A 27,010-nucleotide genomic window follows, 5' to 3' on the forward strand; every position below is an offset into this window, starting at 1 on the left:
CTCACTGTGGTAATGTTAATATAATATGGACAATATTATAGTATTGTCAGATTATATATATATATATATACATATATATATATATATATATATATATATATATATATATATATATACATATATATATATGAGCTTGAACTCTGGGTCAAAGATGCAAGTTGCAGTTATTTATATTTCCTATCATCTTAAATCTTCACTCAAAGACAAGTATCTCTGACAGTGTATATACAGATGTATTATATATAAGAGACAAACATTGTTCTTTCAATATGTTGGCATTACTAAATTTGGCTCAATGCTTATATATATATGTGTAAAAAGAAAATGTACGAGCTGTGATAACTGTTTCTGATAGAATGAAGATCAGACTGATATATGAAATATTCCTTTATTGGGTGAGAAAATCAGACCATGTCATAACTGCTTTAAGTCATACAGAATAGATATCAGAGCCTTAAACAGGCTGACTTCTGCTAAATGGGTCAAACTGGGCAGAAAGTATACAAACACATAACATCCTTATAGAATATGATGTAACACTATAGATCAGCTTAGCTCAGAATATATAAAGCATAGTCCCAAGTGTAACTTATAAATACATGTTCATACTTTTATTCCACAATCAGAGAGAAAGAAACAGAGAGAGAGTGCAGGACAGACAGACAGGTGACAGTCTCAGGTGTACACACTGCTACAAAACAGCACAAGAGAAGGAGGATTTAGTGTTTGTGTTATTACGAGTGCTAAACAAGAAGAGTTCCCAGATGGTCCAGTGGACACATGTGTGACTCCTGTGATTAAAGCATCTTTCTTTCAGCTTAACGAGTGAACCGTCAGCTCGTTCAAACACACGTTAAAGTCCGTTTGGCTCGACACCACCGAACAGAGGCAGCAATATAACATAGCTAACATTAACAGTGCAGTGAATCCTGCTTGTGCCGTCATATTCAGGACTGCAAACCGAGCAGCATCACTGACTTTCAGCTTGTTGTGTTTGTGGATATATGACTGACTTTAATTATCCATAAAATCATCACATTCTCTGTAAGATTAAGGTCAACTATATATATATTTAGAAGTAGAGGCTTTAAAACCAAGTTACCGCTGAAAGTACAAACATCACTAATGTCACATAACTTTGCCGACATGTGGCCAACAGTAATGTTTTAATGTTCTTAAACATTCCCACATAAATAAGTGACATCATATTCAGTACTTACTTTTGACAGTTCACTCTTCGGCCGCTCCCTTCTGCCGTATTTTGCGGCAAAATTATCCACACCCACCGCCGCGCTATGGATTGTGGGATATATGGGACCACGAAGCGTGCACCGGACCACGCTTGATATTTGGGGAAATCGACGGCGCATTTGGAGTATGCATTTGAAGTGCACTTTGAATTGGGACAGCCGTCGTTGCGTGGCGGTGACGTAATCGCACTTGAAATGCGTACTTCAAGCGTGCAGACCCTGAATTGGGACACAGCCATAGAAACATTTAGCTTTACTCAGGTTTCATGGAAACAAGTCGCTCGTTTCTGACAGCATCTTATCAAAATCACTGACTGAGAGAGACTCACTCATCTGATTTTAGTCCACAGCCATAAAGGTTTGTTCCTCTCACAACAAGAAAACTTTAAAAACCTTTCATATTTGTAATAATTTTAATGTCTTTATTTAATTACTCAGTGTCACTGTATCTCTAACTGTTTTTCCCTTTTAATCGGTATTTCTTCCTATGTGTTTAATTATACACTGCAGGGGTCGGCAACCTGCGGCTCCGGAGCCGCATGCGGCTCTTTAGTCCTTATACTGCGGCTCCGGGTGGTTTGGGAAAATAAATTAGAAGTATTTAGCTGAAGTGTATTTTATTTGTGTTTAGTTCTTTTTTAACTTGTAGTTCTAAATTGGAAGATTATTGTGATATTGAAATATAAAAATAAAATTATATTTTATCGTCGTTCAAAATAAGCGTCACACTCGGTGTACCCGCCGAAACGCCATGCATTTATTGAGACTTTCAACCCCACGTAGGCCAATTATGGATCTTTGGATCAACAAATTATGTCAGCAGCTGTTCTCCACCATGAACTATGTTAAAAACAAACACCGCTCACGCCTCACAGATGACAGCTTACAGTCCTGCGTAAAGATGAAAGTGACTTCGTACAGCCCCGGTTTGCAGACGCTGTGCGCAGAGGTTCAGGAGCAGAAGTCCCATGGTAAACATACCACGGCAGACCCGACGATGTTTGCATGAACATGCTTTTCAGCATCTCTTTACTGACCACTTTTCACACACGGTTGCTGTACGCATACAGCCGGCTGTAGCTTTTCAGCTCAGCCTGACAACACAACAGCAGAGAGAGCACAGACTTTAAGGCGGCGAGGCGTGATTGCGGGTTCCGCTCAGGTGCGTCCGACTCCCATGCAGCGGCTCTGCAGATCACGCCCCGCCACACACATTAACCAGGTAAAATAAATATTTATGCAGAATTTTGCAGATATTTATTTTTCATTTTTTTTGTAGCATAGTGATTTTTTTCAAATTATTTTTTAAAATTCAGGTCAAGGCTCCGCTACGTTCCAAAAGCCCAAAGGCGATATAAGGGTGGCGGCTCATGTTGGGATTTAGAGATTCTTTTATTGCTGCCATATACTCTGCCTTATGATAAATGCATTAATAACATGTTCTACAGTATTATTTTATCAGTAATATTGTTTACAGGGTTCATATTGCATTGAATATGTTTGTCATCACATTCATTCTATTCACAGGTTGAGTTCATTCTATACACAATGCATAACTGTGCTTGTTTAGAGTTGATGTTCTATCCAAGAGGGTTTTAAGCTTCACTGGTGAGAGTGTCCAGGTGATACATGGTGAGGGAAGATGAGAACATAGCAGGTTAATTGCATGCATGCTTACAATACACATAAATCTAGTAGCAGGCCTGAGCGAAGGCCCAAGTGTCTTCTGCTTCTTATTTGAGACCTGCGCCAATTCAGTCTACTTAGTGATTGAGGACGAGGGTCCATTATTAGCCCTTAGAGGCCCTGAAGCTTGAAGTTATTACCTTAAAAGGAAGGTGTTATCAAAGAGAGAAGTTATATGTCTGTTTATAGTTATTAGAGATGTACAAGATGTACCCTTGTCTGTAAACAATGACTGGACATAATGTATTTTTGACCTGTATTGACGTGTATGTGGGGGTGTGATCCTCTATGCTATAAAACCAGAACTCAGTGTATTTTTGTCAGAGCAAATAAGCCATATGCTGACGGTTGTTCTCCGTTGTCAATAAACTCATCGTTTGATTGCACTTTTCTGGGCCTCCGTCGTTTGTTGTCTGGTCTACAGTTGATCGATCTCGCTTCATTCACAACAGTTTTTCTTTGCTACATGGATCATTTAAGTTCAGCTTTTAAATTCATTTAAGAGACCTTCAACTGAGTGTATTTCATTTTTGTTATATTTCTTTAAGAGTTCAAAATGTGTTAATTACATAAATAAAATGTAATTTTCTCTGTAGCACTTCATGGATTTCATAAGCAGCACACTTTAGTTGTTCACAGAAAGCATAAAGGTAAAAAAAAAAAATATATATATATATACAGTGTTATCTTCATTTTAGATGTCAAAAAGTATTTGCGGATCCCAGTGTTTTCTTTTGCGTGGAAACAAGTGGCTCTTTGGATGTTAAAGGTTGCTGACCCCTGCACTAGGGTGACCATATTTTGATTTCCAAAAAAGAGGACACTTGGCTCAGTCATGAAGAACTTGCTTAAAGAAACATATTTAACATATTTAAATGATGCCTTCTCTGTGCGGTTAATGAATTGTGAAATAAAATATGTCATATAGGATTTTTCAAGTCAACAAGTGCAAAAAAACAAACTTAAAAGCCTCTGGAATTAAATAATAGTACAGAAATAATGCCTCATCTGCATAAGAAAAATTACCAGTACTGAGTCGGTACGAGGGAAATTTCTTTTGCAGTTCGTCTGAAAAGATGCACTTGTGTTTTGGGATCTTTTAAACATCATTAGGTACGTTGCTGCGCGCTGTCTGTCCCGTCTGTCTGTCCCGTCTGTGAGCGCAGAACAACTTACAAAGCAGCAGTTCGGGGATGACGTCACACACATGGGTCCTCTGTCGGACTATAGGAAAACTTGGACACTTTCATCAATCTCGAAAATCCCCCCGGACAGAACGTGAAAATTGGACATGTGTGGGGAAAAGAGGACGGTTGGTCACCCTATTATACACACCCATCTTCCTCTGTATGATAATTTTGCACTACAATTGTACGGTGCTTGTTGTTGTTAAAAGTTTCTGTTGAAATAAAGTTGGAGGGAAAAAAGATGAATTATATCTGTAATATTTGGGTTGTTCCAGCAACCCAAATATTACTCAAATTTACTCATTTCAGTTTCAGTGGACAGCAAACGCTCTGTCCACTCAACATACCAGATATTCTTTGTACGGTGGAAAGCATCTCTGTGCCCCGCCCACTAACCCTGTCAGAGCACACATGAAGAAGCATCAGTGGTTCGGACTCATCAGAATCTTAAAAAGAAAAATCAAAGTGAATCACAAACTAAAAATTTTTTGCTGAAAAGCTTTTCCTCTAAATTCAGAGTTGTGCATACTTCACAGGTGTTTGGGACGTGTTACAGCAGTAAAAACAGCAGCTGCAGTTTTCATAAACTCAGTTTTATTTCTGTTGTTACACATTCAGGCCTACAAAATAAAAGCAGCACCACTGGCAAACTTTTATTGTGAAGTAGCAACAGCAGGAAATATTTCACAGTAACTACGTAAAGGTCCAGTCAGGCAGCTCAAGCTCGAGCTGGCTGGTTCCAGGCCCAGGTCCAGGTCCAGCTGCCGGTACTTCTACAGGTTCTGCTCTGGTTCAGGGTGCTCAGAGCTCCTGGTGTGAGGACTAATCCAGTTCAGATGGGCTAAACAGACCACACTCTCTTCACCTGTATGTCACACACCTGCTGCCACAAGGCGTGGACTCTATGAGGCACCACCTCCCTCGCGGTCTCTGTAGAGTTCTGCAAGCTTCCGAAACTTTGGCCCCCACTCACTCAGGAAGTGGTAGCTCTGCTCCGACTCCAGCGAGGTTAACGAGCTAAACGAGCTCAGCGACACAGCAGCTGACCCGCTACCCTCAAAAGCGTACGTCTGCACAGAGTCAAAGGGTGGTGCCGTCATGTCCAGGTTGGCCTCCCGGAGCTGGTCCTTGATAAACTCCTGGAACAGTTGGTGTTTATCTTTCCTGGATGGCGGGGGCTCAGCGGCGGTGGCGTGGTTGCTCCGTTTGGTCTCGTTCAGGTGTCTCAGCGTGAACATGTCGAAGGCTTCGGTGTCCTCCTCGCCACCGCCCTCATCGTCATAACAAACAATATTCTCACGAACATCTCGCTCATCGTCAATAATCGGAGGCTCCTTCCTTCTGCGTCTGATGGCACCTGTTACCATAGCGACACCTGAGGGCAGACAAAGGGGTGGAGTCATCTTAAAAAGTTAACAAGGCAGAGGTGATGGCGGCAAAGTCGAGTAATTTTAAATGACTGAAACTCGAGTGAAGTTCTGCAGCACGACCTTGAATGTGGAAGTTTTCATCTTCCTGAAAGTGACACAGGTTCAGAATTCCACACACAAAATATCAGAATCCTACTTTACTCCTACTGTATTCCTACTTTATTCCTGCTTTACTCCTACTGTATTCCTTGTGTGATATTTGTTGTTCTCTGCACTGGTAGAGTTGTTGTTGTTTGCTTCCCTGCTACAGACCAACGAACACGGTAATCTGAACAGCTTCCAGCTATCTTCATAGATAACTGGCAAACCTTCTGGAGGAAACCTGGTCTTGTTAGGAGAGACGGCATCCATCCCACTTTGGATGGAGCAGCTCTCATTTCTAGAAATATGGACAAATTTATTAAACCCCCCAAAATATGACTATCCAGAGTTGGGACCAGGAAGCAGAATTGCAGTCTTACACGCCTCTCTGCAGCTTCTCTCCTCCTGCTACCCCCCAAAAACCCATCTCCATTGAGACTGTGTCAGCTCCCAAACAGACAAAGTTCACAGTTGAACTATTACATAAAAAGGTCGTATGTTCTAGCCCTTTTTATGTCAGAAATTCTCCAAAGAGTCATTGGAGTTTCTGACTGTTGGCTTTCTCTCTGATATCGTACGAACTTACAGTGTAAAACAGCTCGAGGTGGCTGCTGTTGTGAATTAGTGCTGTGTAAATGAAGTTAAACTGCATTGAAATGATGCTGTTTGCATGTAGAACAGCACTCCAGGTTTTCTTATGCAGTGTCTGACTGGCAGCTGATTCGATCGTTTTCACAGACCCGACCAAACCCTAACCCTAACACCGCCTTAACCCTGACAAGATCGTACAGGTGATGCTGAGAGCAGCTGGTCGGGGTAATGTTCCTTACAGATGCGTCAAAGCTGAGCCCGTCAGTGTCCTAATGAAGTCATCATCATCATCATCATCTTCATTTATAAAGCACTCCACAGCTGACACAAAATGCTGTATACTGGAACTAAATAATTAAAAAAACATAAGCTATAAATAAAACCCCAATAAAATAAAAAACAGGAGAAAAACTAAAAGGTGAGCTCGCTGCTTTCAGGTGACTTCAGATTTGGTTCTAGTTTCATCGGTCTGATGATCTACTCCAGCTTCAGCTAGTTTTTTTTATTTTACCTCATGGACAGAGGTTCTGGATCTGGATCAGCTCTAAGCCAACCAGGTTCTGCTTCCTGTTTCTGACTTTATTGAGTTTAACTTGAAGAGGCGGGACTTCGTCTCAGGTCATACCCAGCAGTGTGAGGAGACAGGTGAGGAGGACAACAGCGGCGAGGCTGAGGCCTTTTGGCAGCAGCAGCGGTGACATCTCCTGGATGCAGCTCCGGCGGTTTCCATGGAGATCGCACTTGCATACGCTGACGGTCAGCGTGCTGGTACTGCTGAGAGGCGGAGTCCCGCGGTCTGAGATCACCACTGGCAGGAAATAAAGCGGCCGCTCCCGCTGCAGGAACCCGGCCCGCCGTGTCAGGACAGACGCGGTGTTGTCTGAGGACAGACGGACAGATCGACCTGATCACCTGCAGCTTTTAAGGTGGAACACAGAGTGCTATTTAAGGGGGTGCCATGCCCGGGTTGAAGCAAGAAACACATTTCCAAAAGCAAAGAACCAAAAACGTGTGGGAGGAGCTACAGCGAGGAGCTCATGGATGATTGGCAGCTCTGGATCCTGTGAAGGTAAAGTTTTTGCTTTGTGGGTTAGACAGAGATAGCACCGCTCAGTGTGTTCGCTGAAACCACGAGGGACAAACACACACAGACGGGACAACGTCGGACACCAGCTGGGCGGTCCGCTGAACCGACAGGTCACACAACTCAAACGGGCTGTCCTCCACACAATCCTCACTCACAAAGTGTCTCCAAATGGGAATATTACGGCTAACGGGTGGATCCTATTTCAGTGCAGGTAGCCACCAGTGAACAACTGCTTGCTGCTAAAGAGACGGTGCATGAGGTCAGCTTGTTAACATAAAATTCACTGTTGCAGCACTAAAGTGATCCTCTTACACTCAGTTTGAGTGTCCTTATTTTCCTCATGAACCAATAAACTCGTGACTACCAGCCACAACACACAACATCACTGACACAGGAGGGTGCTCAACATGTTTTTAGGGCGTTAAACCTTAAATTCAGGCTGGTCCATGTACACCACAGAGCTGCTCTGTTTCATTGAAGTTATTTTTGGTTTTAAGGTGGACTGCACAGTTCTGCTGTTTACTGATTAAGGTGGACTGTACCGTTGTTGTCTCTCAGGATGAAGCTGAGGTTCCAGGCAGCCTTGGCAGCCAAAGAAAACAGGAAGTGATGTCCATTCTTGGGTTCATCCAAATCCACAGCACTCAGCGTCTCAATGATCTAAAGGCCAAAGGTCAAACAGAGGGAGAAAATCAGAAGCACATCCAGTCACCAATGCTCATGTGACCTGATGGGACTTTTGGATCCATCTCAGTAACAGATTACAGAGATTTCACAGACGATGCTCATTAAATAACGGATTTCAGTGACATCACAGCCACAGCAGCTGTATTTACCTGTCTGTCTACACACCTGCTCACTCGCCTTCTGCACACTCGCTCACCTTTCTGTGAATGCCTGTCTGTAAGCCACAGGTGAGCCTCACCTGTCCCGGCTGGGCGTTCTCACAGATGAATGTCTGGTACTCGACGGGAAAGCTTGGAGCGTTGTCATTGACGTCTGTCACAGAGACCAGAACCACGGCTTTGCCTACCTGAGAGTGATCCACTGAGACAGACACACCTGTCAGATACACCTGCCGCTCGCAGGAAGACAAACTGATGTCATGTGACTTACAGCTCTCTGTGGCGAGCACGGTGATGTTGTGCAGAGCGCTGAGCTCTCTGTCCAGACGTCTGCTCGTCCGGATCACGCCTGATTGTCTGTCAATGTCGAAGTAATTCTCCACATCCGACTTCCGGTCGATGGCGTACCTGCAGAGGGGCACAGGTGTTGTCTTTGCGTTTTGGGGTAAACATGTTTGTGGTGATTTTACCGCCTCACGTCTTACCTGATGGGACAATTCAAGGCGTCAGGGTCGTGAGCTGAAACCGATCCCACCTCAGTTCCCACCGGCGCTGCCTCTGAAACCGCCATCTGGCTGACGCGGGGGGAAAAACACGGAGGCTCGTTCACGTCCTCCACCTGCAGCCGAACTGTCGCCACGTCGCTGAATGGCCCAGCTGACAGGAAGCGGGTGTCCATGTAGCGATTGGACGCCTCGACGCGTAAAGTGTACCTGGTCTTGGTCTCAAAGTCCAGAGTCTGAGGAGGAGGGAGGACATAACATCACAGAGGCCTTTGAGTGCAGGCTGGTCTCCCTGGAGATCTGAGTACTTCTGAATATTTACCGTAACAAATACGCCACGATGCATTAACTACGTTTCTGAAGTGCTGTGGATGCTCCTACAGAGCTGAGCTGCCTTAAACATTCACGTCTATTATCCCGCTGACAGCACACCAACAGATGTTTGAGCTGCACCTCATCAAGAGGGGCCTTCATGAGAATGGAGGCCATAGCTATGACAGAGTCTGAGCACCACTGTCGAGCTTAAAACATTGAAACGTCACATTGGCACCAAATCAGGAAAGAACTTCAGCGTAATTACTCAGAGAGTCTGCGAGTCAGACAAAAACCCGGCTCTCCAACGTAACCAGAACGTAAAAACCTCAGGAGCTTATTTCACCTACAAACTCAAATCAGTTTTTCTCTTTTCCAAAGAAAATTGAAGCTATCAGGGTCTTTCTGCCATCTTACACATTCTCTCTTTGCTGGTGTTTTCTCTGCATCGCTAAAGAACAGAAATTGTATCCTTCTGCATTTAGTGTTCATTAACATGAAATTTATCGGTAAGAGAAAGTGGCTTTTAATCAAACTGTGATGCTAAATGTTTCAGTCACAGCACAGAAGCTGCTCTCATAAATGTGTTAAAAGACAGTCACCTGAAAACAGACCCTGTTACTGTTACACCTCAGTACAAGTCAGAACTCAGAGGTGTGCCTCTTAGACAGGTAGAAGGCAGGAATTAGCTCCATGCCTCATGGAGGGTCGAGGGTCAGTCCTCGAGTCCAATATTTCATGAATGCAAGGTGGGTGGGTTACACAGATGAGTTGGCTCTGTCACAAAAAGACCTTTTTGTGGACAGTTGGCTGCAGCTAACAGAGACAAGCCTGAGATGTTTTATGTGTCCAGCAAGACTGGAGAGTCTTGTTCGTGTGTACAGGGATTACGATGCTCTACTTACTGGCTTTCTCAAAGGCTGGAAAGAAGGCTGCAGTTAGAAAACAGAGCACATCACTCCGACTTCCTATCTTGGCTTCCAAGAAATATTGCTAATGGTTTAAAAGTCGGAGGATGGCTCAGGCCCTGGATGTATCTGACCTCATATCAGCAGGGCTTTCAGCTAGTGGTGCCGAGATCTGAAACTACACAGGGTGAGATGACATTTATCTGCTAAGCTGCCCGCTGCTGGAGCCACCAACACATGGAGGTCAGACTGACCCAACCTGGAAACCACTTCCTATCTACTGCTTTTGTTCTCCTTTGTAAATCATGTTACAGGGTGCCGTATAAATAAACTAGCGTGGCCATCAGTAAAACGTGGTCATGTGATTATCTGAAGGAGACACCCACATTTATCCTCATTGTGCTGGTGCAGACACGACAGCTGACAGAACAGAACAGAAAGGAAACCTTTATCTGAGCGATGAATCTAAAATCAGAACAATAAAACAGTTTCATCTGCAGGAGACACAGCGAGCTAAATTTAAACAGCTGTGAGCAGCTGCCGAGCAGCAGGGACGTCCTCTGGGACCGCCGCCTGCACACGAGGCCAATGCTAACGCGATGATGTAACGATCACAGGGACGCATCCCGAGAAGCGGATCGACTCGGAAGAGTTCACAGTGGACAGAAACATCAGAACCAAAAACTGGAGATTTCTGTGACCTACAAACAATCCAGAACCTTGATCAGGATGACCAGTCCTTCCTGTGTGTGGGGGTCTGTGAGCATCCTGAAGGTTCCCAGTCCATCCCCGTCCAGGATCCTGTAGTCCATCTCAGCGTTTGGACCAGCGTCCGCATCCAGAGCTTTGATTTTCGCGACCACCGCTGACACCAGTGTGGATTCTGGGACGCTGAACTGGTAACTCTCTGTGGGACACAGAGGATGAAGCTGAAGGAGTGCCTGCAGTGCCCCCTTCAGTTCAGTTCAATTCAATTCTTTATTGTCCCAGGGGAAATTAGGCTACGTTCACACTTCTCCGGCGCTGATAATTGGCGTCTGTCTTGTGTCAGTGACGTAAAAGACGGATTTAATGCGACATGACCGTTCACACAGCAGTCGCTTTCTAAAACATCGGATATGTATCGGATTCAGTAACACATACGAAAGTGACCCAGATCGGATTTGAAAATATCGGATTTGTGCCGTTCACACTGTCATACCGTGATCGGATATGGGTCGCATAGGGTCAAAAAAATCGGATTTGATGCGCTTTCGCCTGCAGTGTGAACGTAGCCTTAGTGTAGCAGCAAGGGCAGTCACGGCAGGGTACGCCTATGTGTTGTGAACGGGACCCAGAAGCAGAGGCAGGGAGAGGTCAGGTGAACAAAAAAAACGAGCCTTTATTTGGCTGGTGGCAGGAGATAAACATGAAAACTATGGTGGGTATAACAGGTGACCTGACAATGAAACACAGAAAACAGGGACTTAAATACACAGGAGGTGATCAGGGGAAGTGGGAACACAGCTGACACACATGAAGCTAATGACGCTACGGGGAAAGTCACAATGAACAAGAACACACCAGACTCTTTCAAAATAAAACAGGAAACATGGAGACGTAGACATGACAACACAATACACAGCCCTAAAACATATGAAAGACAAGAAACACAATACAAAAACTCATGAGACAGATGATAATAATGGCAAACCAAAACTCAGCTAAATCTTAAATAAGAATAACAAAGGAACTTATCATACAACCTTAACATAACAGACTCAAAAATTTAAAAAAAAAAGCGCAAAACGCTGGGTCAGAGAGCCAGCCCGTGACCAGGGCAACAATGAGAATAAACAAAACAATGATAAAAAGCCACAAGACAGTTATTTGCCATTAAGGAGACGGGTTGCAGTCGGGATAAAAGAAACCTGGAGGCTTTTAGTCTTCCTCACAGGAACTCTAAAACGACGGCCAGAGGGCAACAAGTCAAACTCACTGTGAAGTGGATGGTTCAAACAGTTAACAATAGAATGAGGCTTCCTCAGCACATGCTTGTTATAAATGGTCAAAAGTCCATCTTGCCAACGCCCTGAGAGTTTGCTGCAAGGTTTTACCAAAAGTCCCAACCGATTCTTGTTCTTCAGAGTCATGTTACCAAACCAAGCAGATAAATGATTCAATAAAACTTCTGTAAAACAAGGAGAACATTTCAGATGAGACATTAAAAGATCTCATTTCCCTTAAAGAGAACAGTCTTTGCTGAACGTGTTTGGTAGTGGCCTCAGCATGAGGCTCAAAACACAGTTTGTGGGCAAGAACAACCCCTAAATACTTGTAACTCTTCACAATCTCTGGACATCATGTTGGAATAAGGTCACGACGCTCTGCAGGCTCACTGGTAAAAATCCAGCAGGCAGATGGAGGAGCTGTGATTTCTAAAGAAACTCTGTTGGGTCTGAATCCAGAAGGACAGGATTACGAGAGAGTCAAATATCAATGAACAGGTGTTAACAGGACACTCTCAGGTGAGACTCACTGCGGGGGAAGCGAGGTGGGTTGTCGTTGACATCAGTCAGCATCACGGTGACCGTTGTGGTTCCTGACAGACCTCCCATCTGACCAATCATGTCTTTGGCCTGGATGACCAGCAGGTAATGGTCCCGCAGCTCCCGGTCCATGTCAGGCAGGGCTGTCCGCACCACACCTGCAGACAGGTGAGAGGTTGGTACAGTCTGAAGGTGAGCATGAGTGCCCAGGTGAGAAACATTGGAATGTGACATAATCGACATGACGCACTAATAATTGATCCACATGCTGACATCAAAAAGGTCACCGGTGTTGTGCAGCGCCGACACGAACTGATGTGAACGTGACATTATGTGGCCTCATTTACAAAGAGTAAATAAAGCGGCTTCAGCCGAAGAGGCCGAAGCTGCTTTAATCCGCTTAAATCTGCTGCAATCTGACTACAGGATTCAGAGAGGAGGCGAGATCGTTTAACCCTCAACACGAAGGTGGTTACAGACAACTCTGCAACCAAAGGCTCATGGGTAAAGTCAGTCATGGTCTGTAGCAGTTTAATACTCAACCCCAACTGGTCGTGGCAGATTTCTTCCTGTTAAAAGGAACATTTTTCCTTCCCACTGTCACCAAGTGCTCTCTGTATCATTGCAGGGTCTGTGTTTCACAGCTACACGCTCACCTGACTTTGGCTCCACAGAGAAATATGGTTGCCCCTGCAGGATGCTGTAAACCAGGTGGGCGGAGTTTCCATAGGTTGGATCATCGACGTCTGTTGCCACCACAGTCACCACAGACGTACCTGTACAAAATCAAACTTTATTCAAACAGGGAGTGCTGCCGTCTCGTAGAAACGCTGTCAAACCTAAATGAGGATTTGCTCCCAACTAGTGAATTCTGAGGTGGTGTCTTCATAAAACATCTAACAACTATGTGAAGACAAAAGCTGATTCTGAACTCACCTACAGGTGACCTCTCAGCCACCCGGGCCACATACGGTCCGTCCAGGAACTTGGGCTCGTTGTCGTTGATGTCCTGGACCTTGATGATGAACTGGGACTCAGGTTCGAGCGGCAGGTTGGTATTCCGGTCTCGAGCCTGAGCTCTCAGTGTGTAGTACGCCTGCTGTTCCCGATCCAACCTTTTGGTGGTGTGTATGTCTCCGGTGTCCTCATCAATGGAGAAGATGGACATCGCTCCTTCGCCGCTCAGGACGTACCTCACCTGTCCGTCACCTTTATCCAGGTCAGAGTGGAGCTGCAGGAAACCAGTTGAGTACAACAAACATTTCTTATTGTTATTATTGAGAAAATGAACCTTCAAAGATGGAGTTGGCCGTGAAACAGTCAAAGCAAATGTGCCCGTTTCATTTTAAATAAACATCACCTGTTTCACTGTTTTGACCTTTGAACTGCACAACCAACAAACTGGTGTTTTTTTATGCCACATTTCTTATTACAAGCCTGACTCAGTGCTATTAACCTAACATTCACACAGTACAATGGACAACTAAGAGCTCAGTATACGCCAGGACCTAAACCATCGACCTCCCAGTTTGGAGATGTCCCACTCTACCTCCTGAACCACAGCCGCCTGGTACAGACACACTGTACCAGGTTCACCAGGTACATCCATCCACACCAAAAACTCTGCTCAGAGTGGAGTTCCTCCTGATGTCCTTTAGTTCCCTCACTTTATATCCGATGTCCTGTAATGTTCTTGGAAAAGTCCTAATCCAGTCCCCAGAAGAACTTCCTGATTAAAGTTTGTCATATTTTTAATCCACTTTAGATTCAGTAGAATTACCCCTCGTTTTATGTTTCTTTATTCTTTCCCTGAAGAATTCTGTTTATTTATTATTGGTTTCTGTTTGGACTTCTGGGTCTGTGACATGCTTAAAGTTCTAATCCAAAACAAAAGTATGAGCTATGAACTGCTGCTGGGAACCAAAACGAGTTTTTGTTCTGGTTCAGAGAAACTTTAAATATGCTGCAACAAAGCTGCACAGAAACATCTCCTTCAGGTACGGATGATTGCACTGACAAATCTGAACCCCACATCTATGATGCAGACAGAGCCAGGACGTAGGCCCCGGGCCGGTACAGGTACCTGCACGGGCCCTGGACCTGGTGCTGTCATTTAGACTAAATCTGTAAATCTACAGTTCGTACCTTTCCGATGTAGAGTGGCTCGTCTCCGGTGTACTCCTCCAGGACGAAGAACTGGTTCCACACCCAGCTCCTCCTCTGCCTGCTCTGGGTGGAGTAGACACCCGCTCCCCCTCCTCGTGCTCTTCTTGACACCTGAGGGAGGGCCACGGAGTTCAGCGTCATTGCCCCACAGCCGGACTTCTCCCACAGGGAAAGGATGATCACAGTGAGCATGCTCGGGAGATGCAGAAAGTTCATCTCTGAGGGAACAGGCGTGCCCAGCAAAAAGATGTCAGTCGCAGGAGCTGCTGGCGGGATCGTTTGAGCCAAACAGAATGAAAGTTTACGGTAAGGACCTGTCCTCTCTTTTAATATTGAGGATGTCATTAAAATCTATCAGGGCGTGAGTGAGCTCTCAGCTCACTTTGAATTTTTAACAAAATCCTGAGACAAATTAATCAAAATGTAACTGTAAGTCATTTTCCAATAATCAGTTTGGTAACATTACTGCGATGTAAATGAGCTCAGTTTGAAGGATTTATCTCAGAGTGCTGCTGCAGAGCATTTCTTTATGTTACCCTCTGAACTTTTTATGAAGCAAACGTACAACATTGGAGAAGTGTGATTATAGAAACATATTTTAGCCCAGTTTAAAGGATTTTGTTAATCTGAAGCTCCTCTTCATCCCGTTAAATCTGCCCCAGTAATCTGAAAACACTCTCCTCACTCTTAAATCTGCTGTTTTTGCCAACTCTGACCTTAAATACACAAACCAGCAGTCTTACCTTCCAGCTGCTGATCGGACAGTCCCCTGTGGATCTGTAGGTTATTGACAGCAATCGCATCAGATGATGATGACTGATAATTGATGAAAGAGGTTGAAACCAGCAGCAGCTCCGATGCTCTCTCCCTCTCTGCCGCTCTCTGTCTGTTACACAAACGCCGCTCCCTTTGAGGAGGAGGGGGTGTTAGGCTCCGCCTCATCAGGAGGGAGGGAGGAGTCAAATGACTTGGACCGAGGACGGCAGATTCTTCCTGTGTTGTTTTAATGAACATTGTAACTGTCCCTGAGACAGTTAAAATAAAGTTGTTTATTTCATATGTTTCTGTGATAGAGAGATGCTTAATAATTACAAGATAAGTTGATAAAAGTGTAAAATTGATTAAAAAACATGTCTAAAATATGTGATTACAAAAGGCGCACACGGTATGGTTTCATGTATAATGTTTGTATAATGTTGCATATGTGTTCTACACTGGTAATGAGAGGACATTTTTGTGATATACATTATTGTGCATTTTTTCTGTTCTGCTTGCACAAGACTGTTTATGGACAATGATATGAGAGACTGATAAGCTCAAACAGTTATGTTGTAAACTTTGTGTTTCTTCAGTTTTCACGGTGTCTGAAGACAATAAGAGTGTGTGTGAGAGAGAGAGGAATAAATTTCCGAAGACATCAGTATGATGCGTGGCCATTCTTTGTTGGACCCCTGTAGTTACAGTGAAAACGTACACTCTAAAAAGTAATTAATGGGACCTTTAGTCATTACTTACATATATATGTTGTTGTGAAATGAAAAATCAAGTTCATAAATACTGTTAGACTTCCTAATTACAATTTTTATTTTATTGAGTTCGGGTGACACATAAATTATGCCTCTTTACTCAATATATAATCGTGATTTGTCTGAATTTAAAATCTTCTTTTAATCAAAAAACAATATAATTTTAAGTTCTGTCGATGTAAAATACAACTTGATGACGTGTAAACAGCTCACAGTTCCCTTCTTCTACTCAAGCGGACATATTCAACAGCACGTGTTCAAGGTTTATCAAGAGCTGTGTTCGTCGCGAACGGTGAGTAATTTTATGCGAAATTACACATATTTGCAGTCGCTTTGGATTTTGTTAGTTTACTTTAAAACAATGACGTAACATACATAACATACATCTTAGCTTGCCCCCGCGTTTGTGTGTGTTTAATGTACACACAGCAGCTAATTCCGCGATAGCATAAATTGTTGGGCTCTTTTTGGAAAATTTAACACTGACGTTACTCTAATGCAGACCACTGTAATTGTCTTATAATTTTTAAAAGATAGCGGACGTTGTTAGCCCCAGCGCAAACTACTATGCTAACGTAGCTAGCCAAGCTAAGTTGTGTTCACTGTGAGTTTATTTTTGAAATGTGAAATTTATTTTTTGAAGGGAAGCATTTTATGTTAGTAATTGTTAAGAAACGCTTCTAAATTTTCGTAACGTTACGGGGTGAAGTTCAACCCCATTGGCTTCTGCGCAGGAAGTGCAGTCGCCATTAGTCCGGTGTGTCTGTTGACCGCTAAGAGCGGTTCTTCACCGGCTGCTCGGCCTATTTTCACAGGTAAAAGACCAGACTTAAGTGCATTGTGCCGCATATGGTAGGGTAGTTAGCTGTCCCTAATTTTTGGGGACTTTCCGTGTTTTGTAGAGACGTAGAGGCGACGTGCATTGGCACTGGCTGTAACATTGATATTGCTCAATAAAGTTTGAAAGTAAGAAAAAAATCAATAGCGGGCCGCCATCTTGGTTGGGTCCCCATTCGCCGCCAGTGCATTTTTTCTACTGAGGAATGTATTCACCCATGGTAAATAAGGAAAATGTTTAAATATTTTTCCAAACAGATAAGGCAAGAAAGGTCAATAATCCCACATATGGTTTCAGTAGTATGCCAGTTTTTGCGACACTAGGGTGCACAAAAATGACCATAGCTGTTGACTCAGCATTGATTCCAATTTGGTTTTGGAGAATGAAATGAAAACAGATCAAGTGGGATTATTGACATTGTAGCTTGTGTATAAAAAAGTTTGGGTTTTTTTTCGTATTTACTGTCAGAAATGATTCTGTCCTGTCATGCCACACCTTATGTTTGCTTTTGTTGATAAAAAAATAAATATATATATATATAATTTTTTTTTTTTGAGTTAACACATTCCTCAGTAGAAATACATGCACTGGGGGCGAGTGGAGACCCCTCCAAGATCGCGGTCGGTGGGGATACACGCTCCAACAGACTGGCCCAGTCTATGTCACCTCTATGTATATTTGATCTATGGAAAGCCACGTTAGGCTTTCCAGCACCCAGTGTATTCAGGTCTATGTAGTTTTGAATGTTTGGTTCTAGCTCACACAGCTTTGACAGGTGAAACTTATTCACTGTATTGAAGACTCACAGGTGAAGTTGAAAATACCATCTTTTGTATTTTTGTGCAGGCACGACTTTCTGGTGTTATACACTGTCCTGGCGTTGCAGATCTAGGGGTTCCAGTTAAGACGTGGTCAGCCTTCTAAAGAAAGTGGGAATCTCACCGAAATATTCAATTACTTTGCTGTGTTTCTTGCCAGGACTAAGGCTCAAACCATCATCTTCTCCTGGTATCGAATACCAAGGGACCTTCTGAAGTAAGCTTTAACAAGTAAGCTTGAATTGAGTAATTCAGAATCATGAAGTATGGATTGGCCTTGCAAAATCTGTAAATTTGCAACCTCCACTAAGGAAGAGCTGATGAAACATTATAGGTTACGCCATATCCTCAGTGTACAGCCTCTGCCATGTCCTTACCTAGATTGTTTTTGTTCATTTAAGTCATGGGGTTGATCCAGAAACAGGTGTTTTGTCATGAAAGTTTCTCTTTTCTACTGCAAATTTCTAAATAACAGAGGTAGAAACATTTTTTTTGCGGCTGAAAGAAGAGAGACTCATTTTTGTCATGGTGGTTTCAGAATTCACATAGTCATAGAACAAAATATTCTGTGAGCCTTCAAAATCAGTGAAAAAGCTAAATATCTCTGGCACTGAGGGGGGTATGAAATCTGAGAGTGGCTGGCACTGAATGAGTTAAGGGACATTCCAACCCCAAGTGAAGAGATGTCTATTGCCATGTATAAGTGAGAAAAAAGCATTTCAGAATTACAATCCGAAGATGTTTATTGCCATTGTCATTGAACATAATTTGCTGAATAGAAACCTGTTTCCGTGATAAGGTGCAACATAAACACACAGGATAAAAAATTTTGTAGCCAGCGCAGTCATTTTCCTGATCTGGCAGCAGCTTTAGCAGAGCATAAACAATGGAAGTGAATGGCAGGTACTAGCATTTTGTGTGCAAAAGTGATTAAAATCACTCAATAATGATACCAAGTATTCCTGGGGAGCTCAACAATCATGCTGACTGCAAATGAAAAGTATGAATTGACATGAAGGATTTTCAGGAGCCGATTTAGACTTGGGACTACATTACGACAAAGCACTGCTGTAAGCCTCCACATGGTTATAACACAGCAGTTGAAGCCACTGCCGACCAGTGTCTATAAACCAACATGCTATTTGTGCAATATTTCTTCAACAAATCAAAGACCCATCCATTGTTACTGCAGCTTACTATGCTTGTATAGTAGTGGCTGTGTGTGTTTGTTTATGGAAGCTGGAGGCTTTTTCAACTTTTGCGTTATATCCATGCACCATGCAGTGGATGTTTACAGCGGTGTTTGTCGTAACTGCAATGTAGTCTCAAGTCTAAATCAGCTTCTGCAAATCTTCCGTGTTACTTTTGCACTTTTCATTTGCCGTGAACATGATTACTGAGCTCCCAAGAAATATTTGTTTTCATTACTGAGTCATTTTAATCACTTTTGCACACAACATGCTAGCACCTGCTATTCACTTCCATTGTTTATGCTATGCTAAAGCAAATGGATTGCTTCCGGATCAGGAGAATTAGTGTGCTGTTTACAAAAGGCTTGTTTCTCACTTTCTAACTGTGGCAATATGGCAATAGATAAAATTTCACTTAGAAGTGGAATAACCCTTAAAAATGATTTATTAGATTTTCTTTTCAAAGTGGAAAAACAAAACTGTGAAAAACAAGACATTTTTTATTTTAAACATTGGATTATGGTTTAATTTAGCTTTTAAAAATTACAGAATGACAAAGTAAAATCACTAAAAAACACAAAAGACAACCTGTTTTAGCTTATTTTCCTACCTGTAGTAGTTCATTCCCTTATGCACGTCATCCTGAAGTGCTTGAGCTATGTATTTTATACATCCTAACATTTAATTTCTCCTACAAGGATGAGGAGGAGCTCAACACAGACCTTGCAATGCAAATCATGAAGATTGCTATCATTGGTGATGGGCCTGCAACCATCATCGTTGAGGGATCCAAGATCCTGGAGAGGATTGATGTTGCCAGATCCTGTGCTTTGATGATGGGAGTAATCTACGCTCTGAACCTTACCTATCCCAAGCAGCTGAAATTTACCTTTGAGGTATTTCAAAAGCTATGCCTTGAGCTTGATGGACAAAAAGCCAGCCCTAAAGTAATGAATCTTAAGTTTGGTATTTTCTAGAGCAGACTTGATAGACCATTCGTGAGTGAGTTTCACAAAAACCTTATTCCTGCATTTCTGGCACTACTTCATTGTGTTTTACTAAATTTTAAAGCGCTGTTCTTAAGTCTTCTGAGTTAATGTTTTGCCGTGTCTTAAATGCTGTTATTTGCACATTTTTAAGGAATGCGTTTAATTTCTTCCATGACCTGTGTTCTGAGGGTACTGGTGTGTTTTAAAGTTTGTGTAATGCCCTCTTTAGCTGGCCTTAATCTTGAGGGTGAAAAGTCAAATATAGAAGAGAATCAAGAATACTTTGTAAGAGTGCTGACAAAGTTGAATGAAAGAAGCTTTGCTCATTTTATGTTTAAATTAGTGCATTTAATGTATAGCAGCCTGTCATCTTTTGTTTTGATTCACTGTCACATGTTAAAGTAAAAAAAAAAGAGGATTCAAGTAGTAGGTTGTATTACAGTTTTAATACACAGTTCCTTAAGTTTCAGCGGGCAATTTGTGTTCTAGGAAACTGAAGCCCACAAATCTTGCACTTCGCACGCACGTTAAAGAATTGTGATGTTTGTTATTGGAATTAAATGGGTCTAACTCATTTGAATACATCTGTCTGAATTTCTATTCTTTCTGAGCACCAGGTACAAGTCCCTTAGCTGATGTCCAGGTATTTGGCATCACATCTGCCGCATTCAAACAAATACACACAACATCCATTTCTTTTTCTGAAGGTCATGACACAAGAGCACACAGTGCATGTTAAGGCTGACCTTCGTTTGGGGAAAAAAGTGATCGACAAGTTTATAAGGTCTTAGAACCTTGACTTCTTTGTGGGCAGGCACCACCATGCATGAGCCTGCCCACGCAGTAGTCATGGTTATAAGACACAGCCAAATGATCAAGGTTGTATTTTGGAGCGACTTAGCCTGCTGGGAAACAGGTAAATGCCCTTATAGAATCTCCTGTAGGACAAAAAAATTACTACACTGTAACCAAAATATCATATTTGACCAACATAAATACTATTTATGCCGACAGTTAAGTTCATTTTAATTATAAATGTGTTTTATTTTGATCAAAAAGTTATTTCACCATACATAAATATAATCTTGGATCAACTTAAATTCCTGTGTATTTGTTGACAATTATTAAGTTCATGTTACTCAGAATGTGTTTTTTTTTGTGGCCAAAAAGTAACTTCACTATACATAAAATTCACGTTGGATCAACTTAAATTTTTGTGTTCTAGTCGAAAATTATTAAGTTAATTTTACTTAAGAATGTGTTTAATTGTGGCCAAAAAGGCTACTTCACCATACTCAAAAATATTGCTTTGAATTAATGTTATTCTGCCAGAAGTTGGCTTAACTCAAAAATTCTAGTGGAAAACGTTAACATGTTTTTTTTATTTGAACCAATGTTTTATTTATTAGAGTGTACCGCCAACGTGGCTGGAAGTTCGACGTTAGAAGCAATGTATGTTCCAGAATAAGAAAAGAAGAAACGTTCTTGACGGCGCAGTGTGTGTGGTTCGAGAACACAGCGGAAAAGAGGCTTGCAAACTTAAAAAGAGGAAACACCATTATTGGCGCTTTGGACGGCAACGACCACGACTTCACCAATAGAGGGCGACATTGACCATCATAAACTACAGCTCTGCAACTCTCTGCCGCTGCACACAGCAAAAACTGTATAATCCCTGGCGGCCTTCAAGGAAAAGATAACGGCTCTGCAGTCAGCGTCAGGTTGGGCTGTGATGTATGCACAACTGTTAGTAAAGTTTGGAGAGGTCTATTAAAATAATAATTTATTTTGTATGAGAAAGGTACTGAGTTAAAGGTAACCAACCTGTCATTATAGCCAAACTGTTCCCTTTTATTTTACAAGTGGTGTTGTTTAAAGTGTTCTAATAATGTTTAAGAGTTCAACTTAAAAGAAGACTAACAAGGGGTGTAGTTAAGCAAATTCTTGCAAGACTCAGATTGTATTGAGAATTATATGTTTGCCAGGATCGCATGTACATATAGCAACAACTTGTTTATGCAGCAGGTTTGCTGAAACATGTACAATGTCGGTAAACACAGAAAAATCACATATTGAAGAATGCAGAGAACAAATTGATTCCCTTAAGGAAGAGCTAAGTAGATTGAATGAACAATTGAAATTACAGACTGATGATGTTCAAAGGGAGAAATTGGAGTTACTCATAGGTGATATTCATGCTAAAGTAGAAATCAAGCAGAAGCCTGCCTCCAATACTTCAAGACTAGAGCCCAGGAAATCCTCAAGGGAGCGAAAGTTAACGCCCAAAATGCTAGAACTTAAGCAACAAGAGTTTTCTCAGAAGGAGAGTAAATTTATCAAACTATATGAAAGCTGGAAAGAACAAGTTAAAGCTACACGTTCCAAACTTAAAGAAGAGTGCTCTGACCAGGAATTAGCTGACATGATGGATACTGTCGAAGGGCTGGAGACACAAGTGAAAAATACATACGAAGATATGAGATCGCAGTCAGCCCCTTCTACTGAGACTAGAAGAAAAATTGATTCCTGCACAGCAGTTACAGCGGACTTGATGAGAATACTTAAAGTACGTATGAGTGAAGTGGGGCAAGAAGAGTTTGATGCTAAGGCAGAAAATGCGAGACTTCACATGGTGCTAGACAGAGAATATGCTCAGTCAATATTTGGGACTACAATCTCCCGACCTGCTGTACGTAGCTGCCGCTCAAGCTGTTTATCGGAGCAGCAAAGCATCAATGCAAAAAGGGCAGAATGCGCTGCACAGCTTGCCGCGAAGCAAGCCGAGATAGAGATGGAGGAGGCTATTGCTACACAAAGGCAAGAGCTTAAAAGACTAGAAAATCAGCGAGATCTTCAGGTAATAACTGCAAAGCTAAAGGCTTATTCTCAAACAGATTCAAGTGAAGCCTGTGGAGAAGACAAAAGAGCACTCAGTGAGGTAGTCAGTTGTCCTCCATTAGCTCCTGAAGAAATCATACCAAAGCAAAACTACAAGAATAATAACAATGAACAACCAAACAATACTAACAATGAGTCATTGTTAATGCAAGCCTTGCATGACACAATGGTCCTCACCAGACTTCCTGCACCTGAGCCCCCAGTCTTCTCAGGGGACCCACTTAAGTTCTTAGAGTGGAGCACTAGTTTCAAAGCTTTGATAGAACGGCGATGCACAAATCCAGCTGACAGGTTGTTCTACCTACGCAAATACATCAGTGGAGAAGCACGGTCTGTATTGGAGGGAAGCTTTTACAGAAATGATATAGAAAGAAAAGCACATGCTTTGCCATCAAACTCAGTCACATGTATTTGCTGTGGAGAAAGCCATTCTATTCACAAATGCCAGACCTTTGTTAAAATGTCCGTGGAGAACAAGAGAAAGTTCATACTCGACAATAACCTGTGCTTTGGCTGTCTCAGAAGAGGACACAATTCAAAAGACTGTAAGCGCAAGGCGACTTGTGGGGTTTGTAAAAAACATCATCCAACAGCTCTTCACGAAGACCGTCCAACGACTGCAGTGAACACATCATCACATAGAATGCAGGCAGAAGAAAACATCTCTGCACTTTCTTGTTGCATGGACAGAGGAGGAGCACATCCATGATAGTCCCTGTGTGGGTTTCTTCAGCCACCACTCCAGAGAGAGAGACCTTAGTGTATGCTCTATTAGATACACAGAGCAGCAACACTTTTGTAGATCAAGGGGTATGTGAGGAGATGGGGATGAGTTTAGAGCCAGTGAAGTTAAAGCTAACCACTATGATGGGAAGAGATTCCATTGTTCAGAGCGAAAGAGTTAGTGGGCTCAGAGTTAGAGGGTTTTCCTCCAAAAGCTTTATCAACTTGCCACTTGCCTATACCAGAGACTTCATCCCACTTGAACGTTCACACATTCCCACCTCTGAAACTGCCAAAAGATGGAAACATCTAATCAGAATAGCACAGGAGATGCCCGAGTTAATGGATTGCAAGGTCGGACTGTTAATAGGCTATGACTGTCCTAGAGCACTGGCACCACGGCAGGTAATCGCGGGAGGTGACGAAGAGCCATATGCAATCAAGACAGACCTGGGCTGGAGCATTGTTGGCAGTTCACAAAAAATGGCAACATCAACAGAAGTGACAGGCCTGTGCTATCGCTTATCTGTTAAGGAACTTCCACCCTTGACACCAGCAACCATCATCAGAGTACTTGAGTCAGATTTCAAAGACACAGCTCCTGGAGAAAAGAGCATATCACAAGATGACATACAGTTCATGCAACTGCTAAATGAGAAAATACACCAGAATGCTGATGGGCACCTAGAGATGCCTCTTCCCTTTAAGGCACGCCCTCAGCTGTCAGAAAACAAGCGTCTGGCTCTGGTGCGACTTAAGCACCTGAAAGGGAAGTTTGAGAAAAATCCCAAATTTAAGGACGATTATGTAAGGTTCATGGCCAATGTCTTCAAGGAAGGTGATGCTGAAAGAGCTGAAGATGATCCCAAAGAAGGAAATACGTGGTATATTCCACATCAAGGCGTCTATCATCCAAGAAAACCAGAAAAAATCAGGGTTGTGTTTGACTGCTCTGCAAAGTACAGTGGCACAGCTCTGAATGATCACCTCTTGACTGGGCCTGACCTCATCAACAGTTTGACTGGAGTACTCTGCCAATTTCGCCAACACCCAATTGCAATCATCTGTGATGTAGAGAAGATGTTTCACAGCTTTCATGTAAACAGAGAGGACAGAAATTACTTGCGATTCCTGTGGTGGGAAAATGGTGAAACAAACACAGAGCCAAAAGAATATCGCATGAAAGTCCATCTTTTCGGGGCCGCATCCTCACCAGGCTGCGCAAATTAGGCAATGAAGTATCTTGCGAGCCAAAATGAAAGGGAACATCCCACAGCAGCCAACTTCATCAGAAGTAGTTTCTATGTTGATGATGGGCTAATCAGTGTAAAAACTGTGAATGCAGCCATTGAACTAGTGAGAGATGTGCGGAAGGTGTGTGCAAAGGCAAGACTACGGCTCCACAAGTTCATATCCAACAACAGAGAAGTCCTGGAGTCAATTCCAGATAGTGAACGAGCTAGTGGAGCCCAGGATGTGGACATCAGTCATCATGAATGGTAAATGGTAAATGGCCTGTATTTATATAGCGCTTTCATGGTCCCTAAGGACCCCAAAGCGCTTTACATATCCAGTCATTCACCCATTCACGCACACATTCACACACTGGTGATGGCAAGCTACGTTGAACTCCCAGTTCAGACTGTGTTGGGAGTAAGGTGGAGTGTAAGCAGTGACACATTCTCCTTTAAAGTTGCCCTGGAGGAGAAACCAGTAACACGACGGGGAATTCTGTCCATTATAGCCTCTGTGTTTGACCCATTAGGCTTCTTGGCTCCTTTCCTTCTAATAGGAAAGAAAATTCTACAGGAAATGTGTCTAAAGAGCATTGGATGGGATGAGCCACTGCCTGGTGAATTGAAGCCACAATGGGAGAGTTGGGTGGCTGATCTGAAAAACCTGCAGAGGCTCCAAATCCCAAGATGCTTTGTACCTGAAAGCCTTGGGAAAGTCCAGAGAATAGAACTCCACCACTTTTCAGATGCGAGCAATCGCGGGTATGGTCAGTGCTCATATATCCGGGTGGTGAGTGAAGACAGAGTGTATTGCTCCTTAGTCATGGGCAAAGCAAGAGTTGCACCCACGAGAGTTGTAACCATACCAAGGCTGGAATTAACAGCAGCAGTGGTGTCCTCAGCAGTCAGCAGAATGCTTAAAGAGGAACTGGAGCTCAAAATTGACCAAGAGTATTTCTGGACTGATTCACAGGTGGTTTTGTGCTACATTAACAATGAAGCCCGCAGATTTCACGTTTTTGTTGCTAATAGAGTGCAAAGAATCAGAGAAGCAACTGATCCAGCACAGTGGCACTATGTTGACACCAATCAAAATCCAGCGGATCACGCTTCCAGAGGCCTCACAGTAGCGGAACTGATCAGTTCAAATTGGCTCATTGGACCTCATTTCCTGTGGGAAAGAGAGTTTGTCACACCAGACTCAACTCCAGACCTTCTGGTAGGTGATCCAGAGGTCAAAACGACACAAATACTACAAACAAAGGTAGTAGAGGACGGGAACTTCTTGGAGAGACTCAAAAGGTTCTCAAAATGGCATACAGTAGTAAATGTAGTTGCTAGGATCCAGCAACTAGCCAAAAGAGCCAATGCAACAAAGGGTATTAATGTGGAAGACAGGAGAAAAGCAAGTCATGTGCTTATAAAATTAGCACAAGAAGATGCTTTCAAGGAGGAAATACAAACACTGAGCCATGGTAAATTACCACAGAGCCATCCTTTGTTCCAACTTGACCCAATAGTGCAAGACGGTGTTCTCAGAGTAGGAGGGCGGTTAAGGAAGGCTTCCTTGAGGCTGCGTACTCAAAGACCGCTAAGGCCGGAAGTGAGAGGCTTGTGAAATGGGACGCTCTGGCCTCCGTCGCGCTGCCCAGGTTGCCTAGCAACCATGATACTAACAGCTGGAAACGTTTCATACAGGATTAAGGAGAAAATCTTTTGTTCATTTGTTTTTGTATGAGCTTTGTTTGATTTGATAAATATCTGAGACTGAGACCACGAGACTGTAAAAGCACGATTGTTAATCAGAATTGGAATCAGAATACTTTATTGATCCCTGGGGGAAATTATTGTGGTTACAGTGCTCCAGTATAAACATTAACAAAGACAGACAATACAGTAAGTAAGAAATAGACACAATATATACAATATATACATGACTTATATACATATAAGTCACTTATTGATAAATAGCTGAATAAGAAGAAGAGCATGTGCAAAAAGGGTGTAGCTATTGCAGTATACAGTGTGTTAAGTGGATGAGTTAAGCTTCATTTCTGCACTCAACAGTCATTTTAAGATTAGGTAGTGTTACGGGTCCGAAATTGAGGATGAGAGTAAAACAATGATGGTCCAGAAGAGGTCAATCAAACAATTGATTTTAATGAATGCACGCAGCGTGGAGAGGTGCAAACTGCAAAACAGTTGTACATCTCTACCCA

The 27,010-nt window shown here is 42.7% G+C and overlaps 2 protein-coding genes across 13 annotated transcripts; one reads left to right on the forward strand and one right to left on the reverse strand.

Annotated features, from left to right (window-relative positions):
* Window positions 1-4,697: 4,697 nt before the first annotated feature.
* On the reverse strand, window positions 4,698-15,716 carry LOC100704934 (cadherin-7). Of its 6 annotated transcripts, none has more exons than XM_013267460.3 (12): window positions 15,318-15,716; window positions 14,554-14,792; window positions 13,345-13,639; window positions 13,065-13,184; window positions 12,399-12,566; window positions 10,600-10,787; window positions 8,643-8,896; window positions 8,429-8,565; window positions 8,196-8,359; window positions 7,855-7,972; window positions 6,851-7,105; window positions 4,698-5,498 (listed from the first exon to the last, which is right to left on the reverse strand). In XM_013267460.3, exons 1-12 carry the CDS (start codon window positions 15,586-15,588, stop codon window positions 5,026-5,028), a joined length of 2,682 nt encoding a protein of 893 aa, XP_013122914.2. In that variant the 5' UTR covers window positions 15,589-15,716; the 3' UTR covers window positions 4,698-5,025. The 6 variants fall into 6 exon arrangements, with proteins under 6 accessions (XP_013122914.2, XP_013122912.2, XP_013122913.2 ...); XM_013267458.3 differs by having other exon boundaries at window positions 14,554-14,837; XM_013267459.3 differs by having other exon boundaries at window positions 8,238-8,359; window positions 14,554-14,840.
* A 408-nt stretch (window positions 15,717-16,124) lies between these two features.
* Window positions 16,125-25,045, forward strand: LOC109195449 (uncharacterized protein PF11_0207-like). Of its 7 annotated transcripts, none has more exons than XM_019347516.2 (3): window positions 16,125-16,392; window positions 17,785-17,987; window positions 19,645-25,045. In XM_019347516.2, the coding sequence occupies exon 3, from the start codon at window positions 21,980-21,982 to the stop codon at window positions 23,540-23,542; it is 1,563 nt and encodes a 520-aa protein (XP_019203061.1). In that variant the 5' UTR covers window positions 16,125-16,392; window positions 17,785-17,987; window positions 19,645-21,979; the 3' UTR covers window positions 23,543-25,045. The 7 variants fall into 6 exon arrangements, with proteins under 7 accessions (XP_019203061.1, XP_025755987.1, XP_019203062.1 ...); XM_019347517.2 differs by having other exon boundaries at window positions 17,785-17,973; XM_019347519.2 differs by having other exon boundaries at window positions 17,917-17,987.
* Window positions 25,046-27,010: the final 1,965 nt, after the last annotated feature.

This window comes from Oreochromis niloticus, linkage group LG18 (genome assembly GCF_001858045.2).
Source record: "Oreochromis niloticus isolate F11D_XX linkage group LG18, O_niloticus_UMD_NMBU, whole genome shotgun sequence".
NCBI lineage: Eukaryota > Metazoa > Chordata > Actinopteri > Cichliformes > Cichlidae > Oreochromis > Oreochromis niloticus.

Excerpts from the sequence above, each read along its gene's own strand:
- LOC100704934 (XM_013267457.3), bottom strand. The coding sequence starts at position 15,588 with ATGTTCATTAAAACAACACAGGAAGAATCTGCCGTCCTCGGTCCAAGT. Across the intron at positions 13,640-14,553 it reads AGCCACTCTACATCGGAAAG|CTCCACTCTGACCTGGATAA; the intron begins GTACGAACTGTA and ends GGTTTCCTGCAG. Across the intron at positions 8,360-8,428 it reads CGTGCTCGCCACAGAGAGCT|TGGATCACTCTCAGGTAGGC; the intron begins GTAAGTCACATG and ends TGTCTGTCTCAG.
- LOC109195449 (XM_019347516.2), top strand. The coding sequence starts at position 21,980 with ATGTCGGTAAACACAGAAAAATCACATATTGAAGAATGCAGAGAACAA.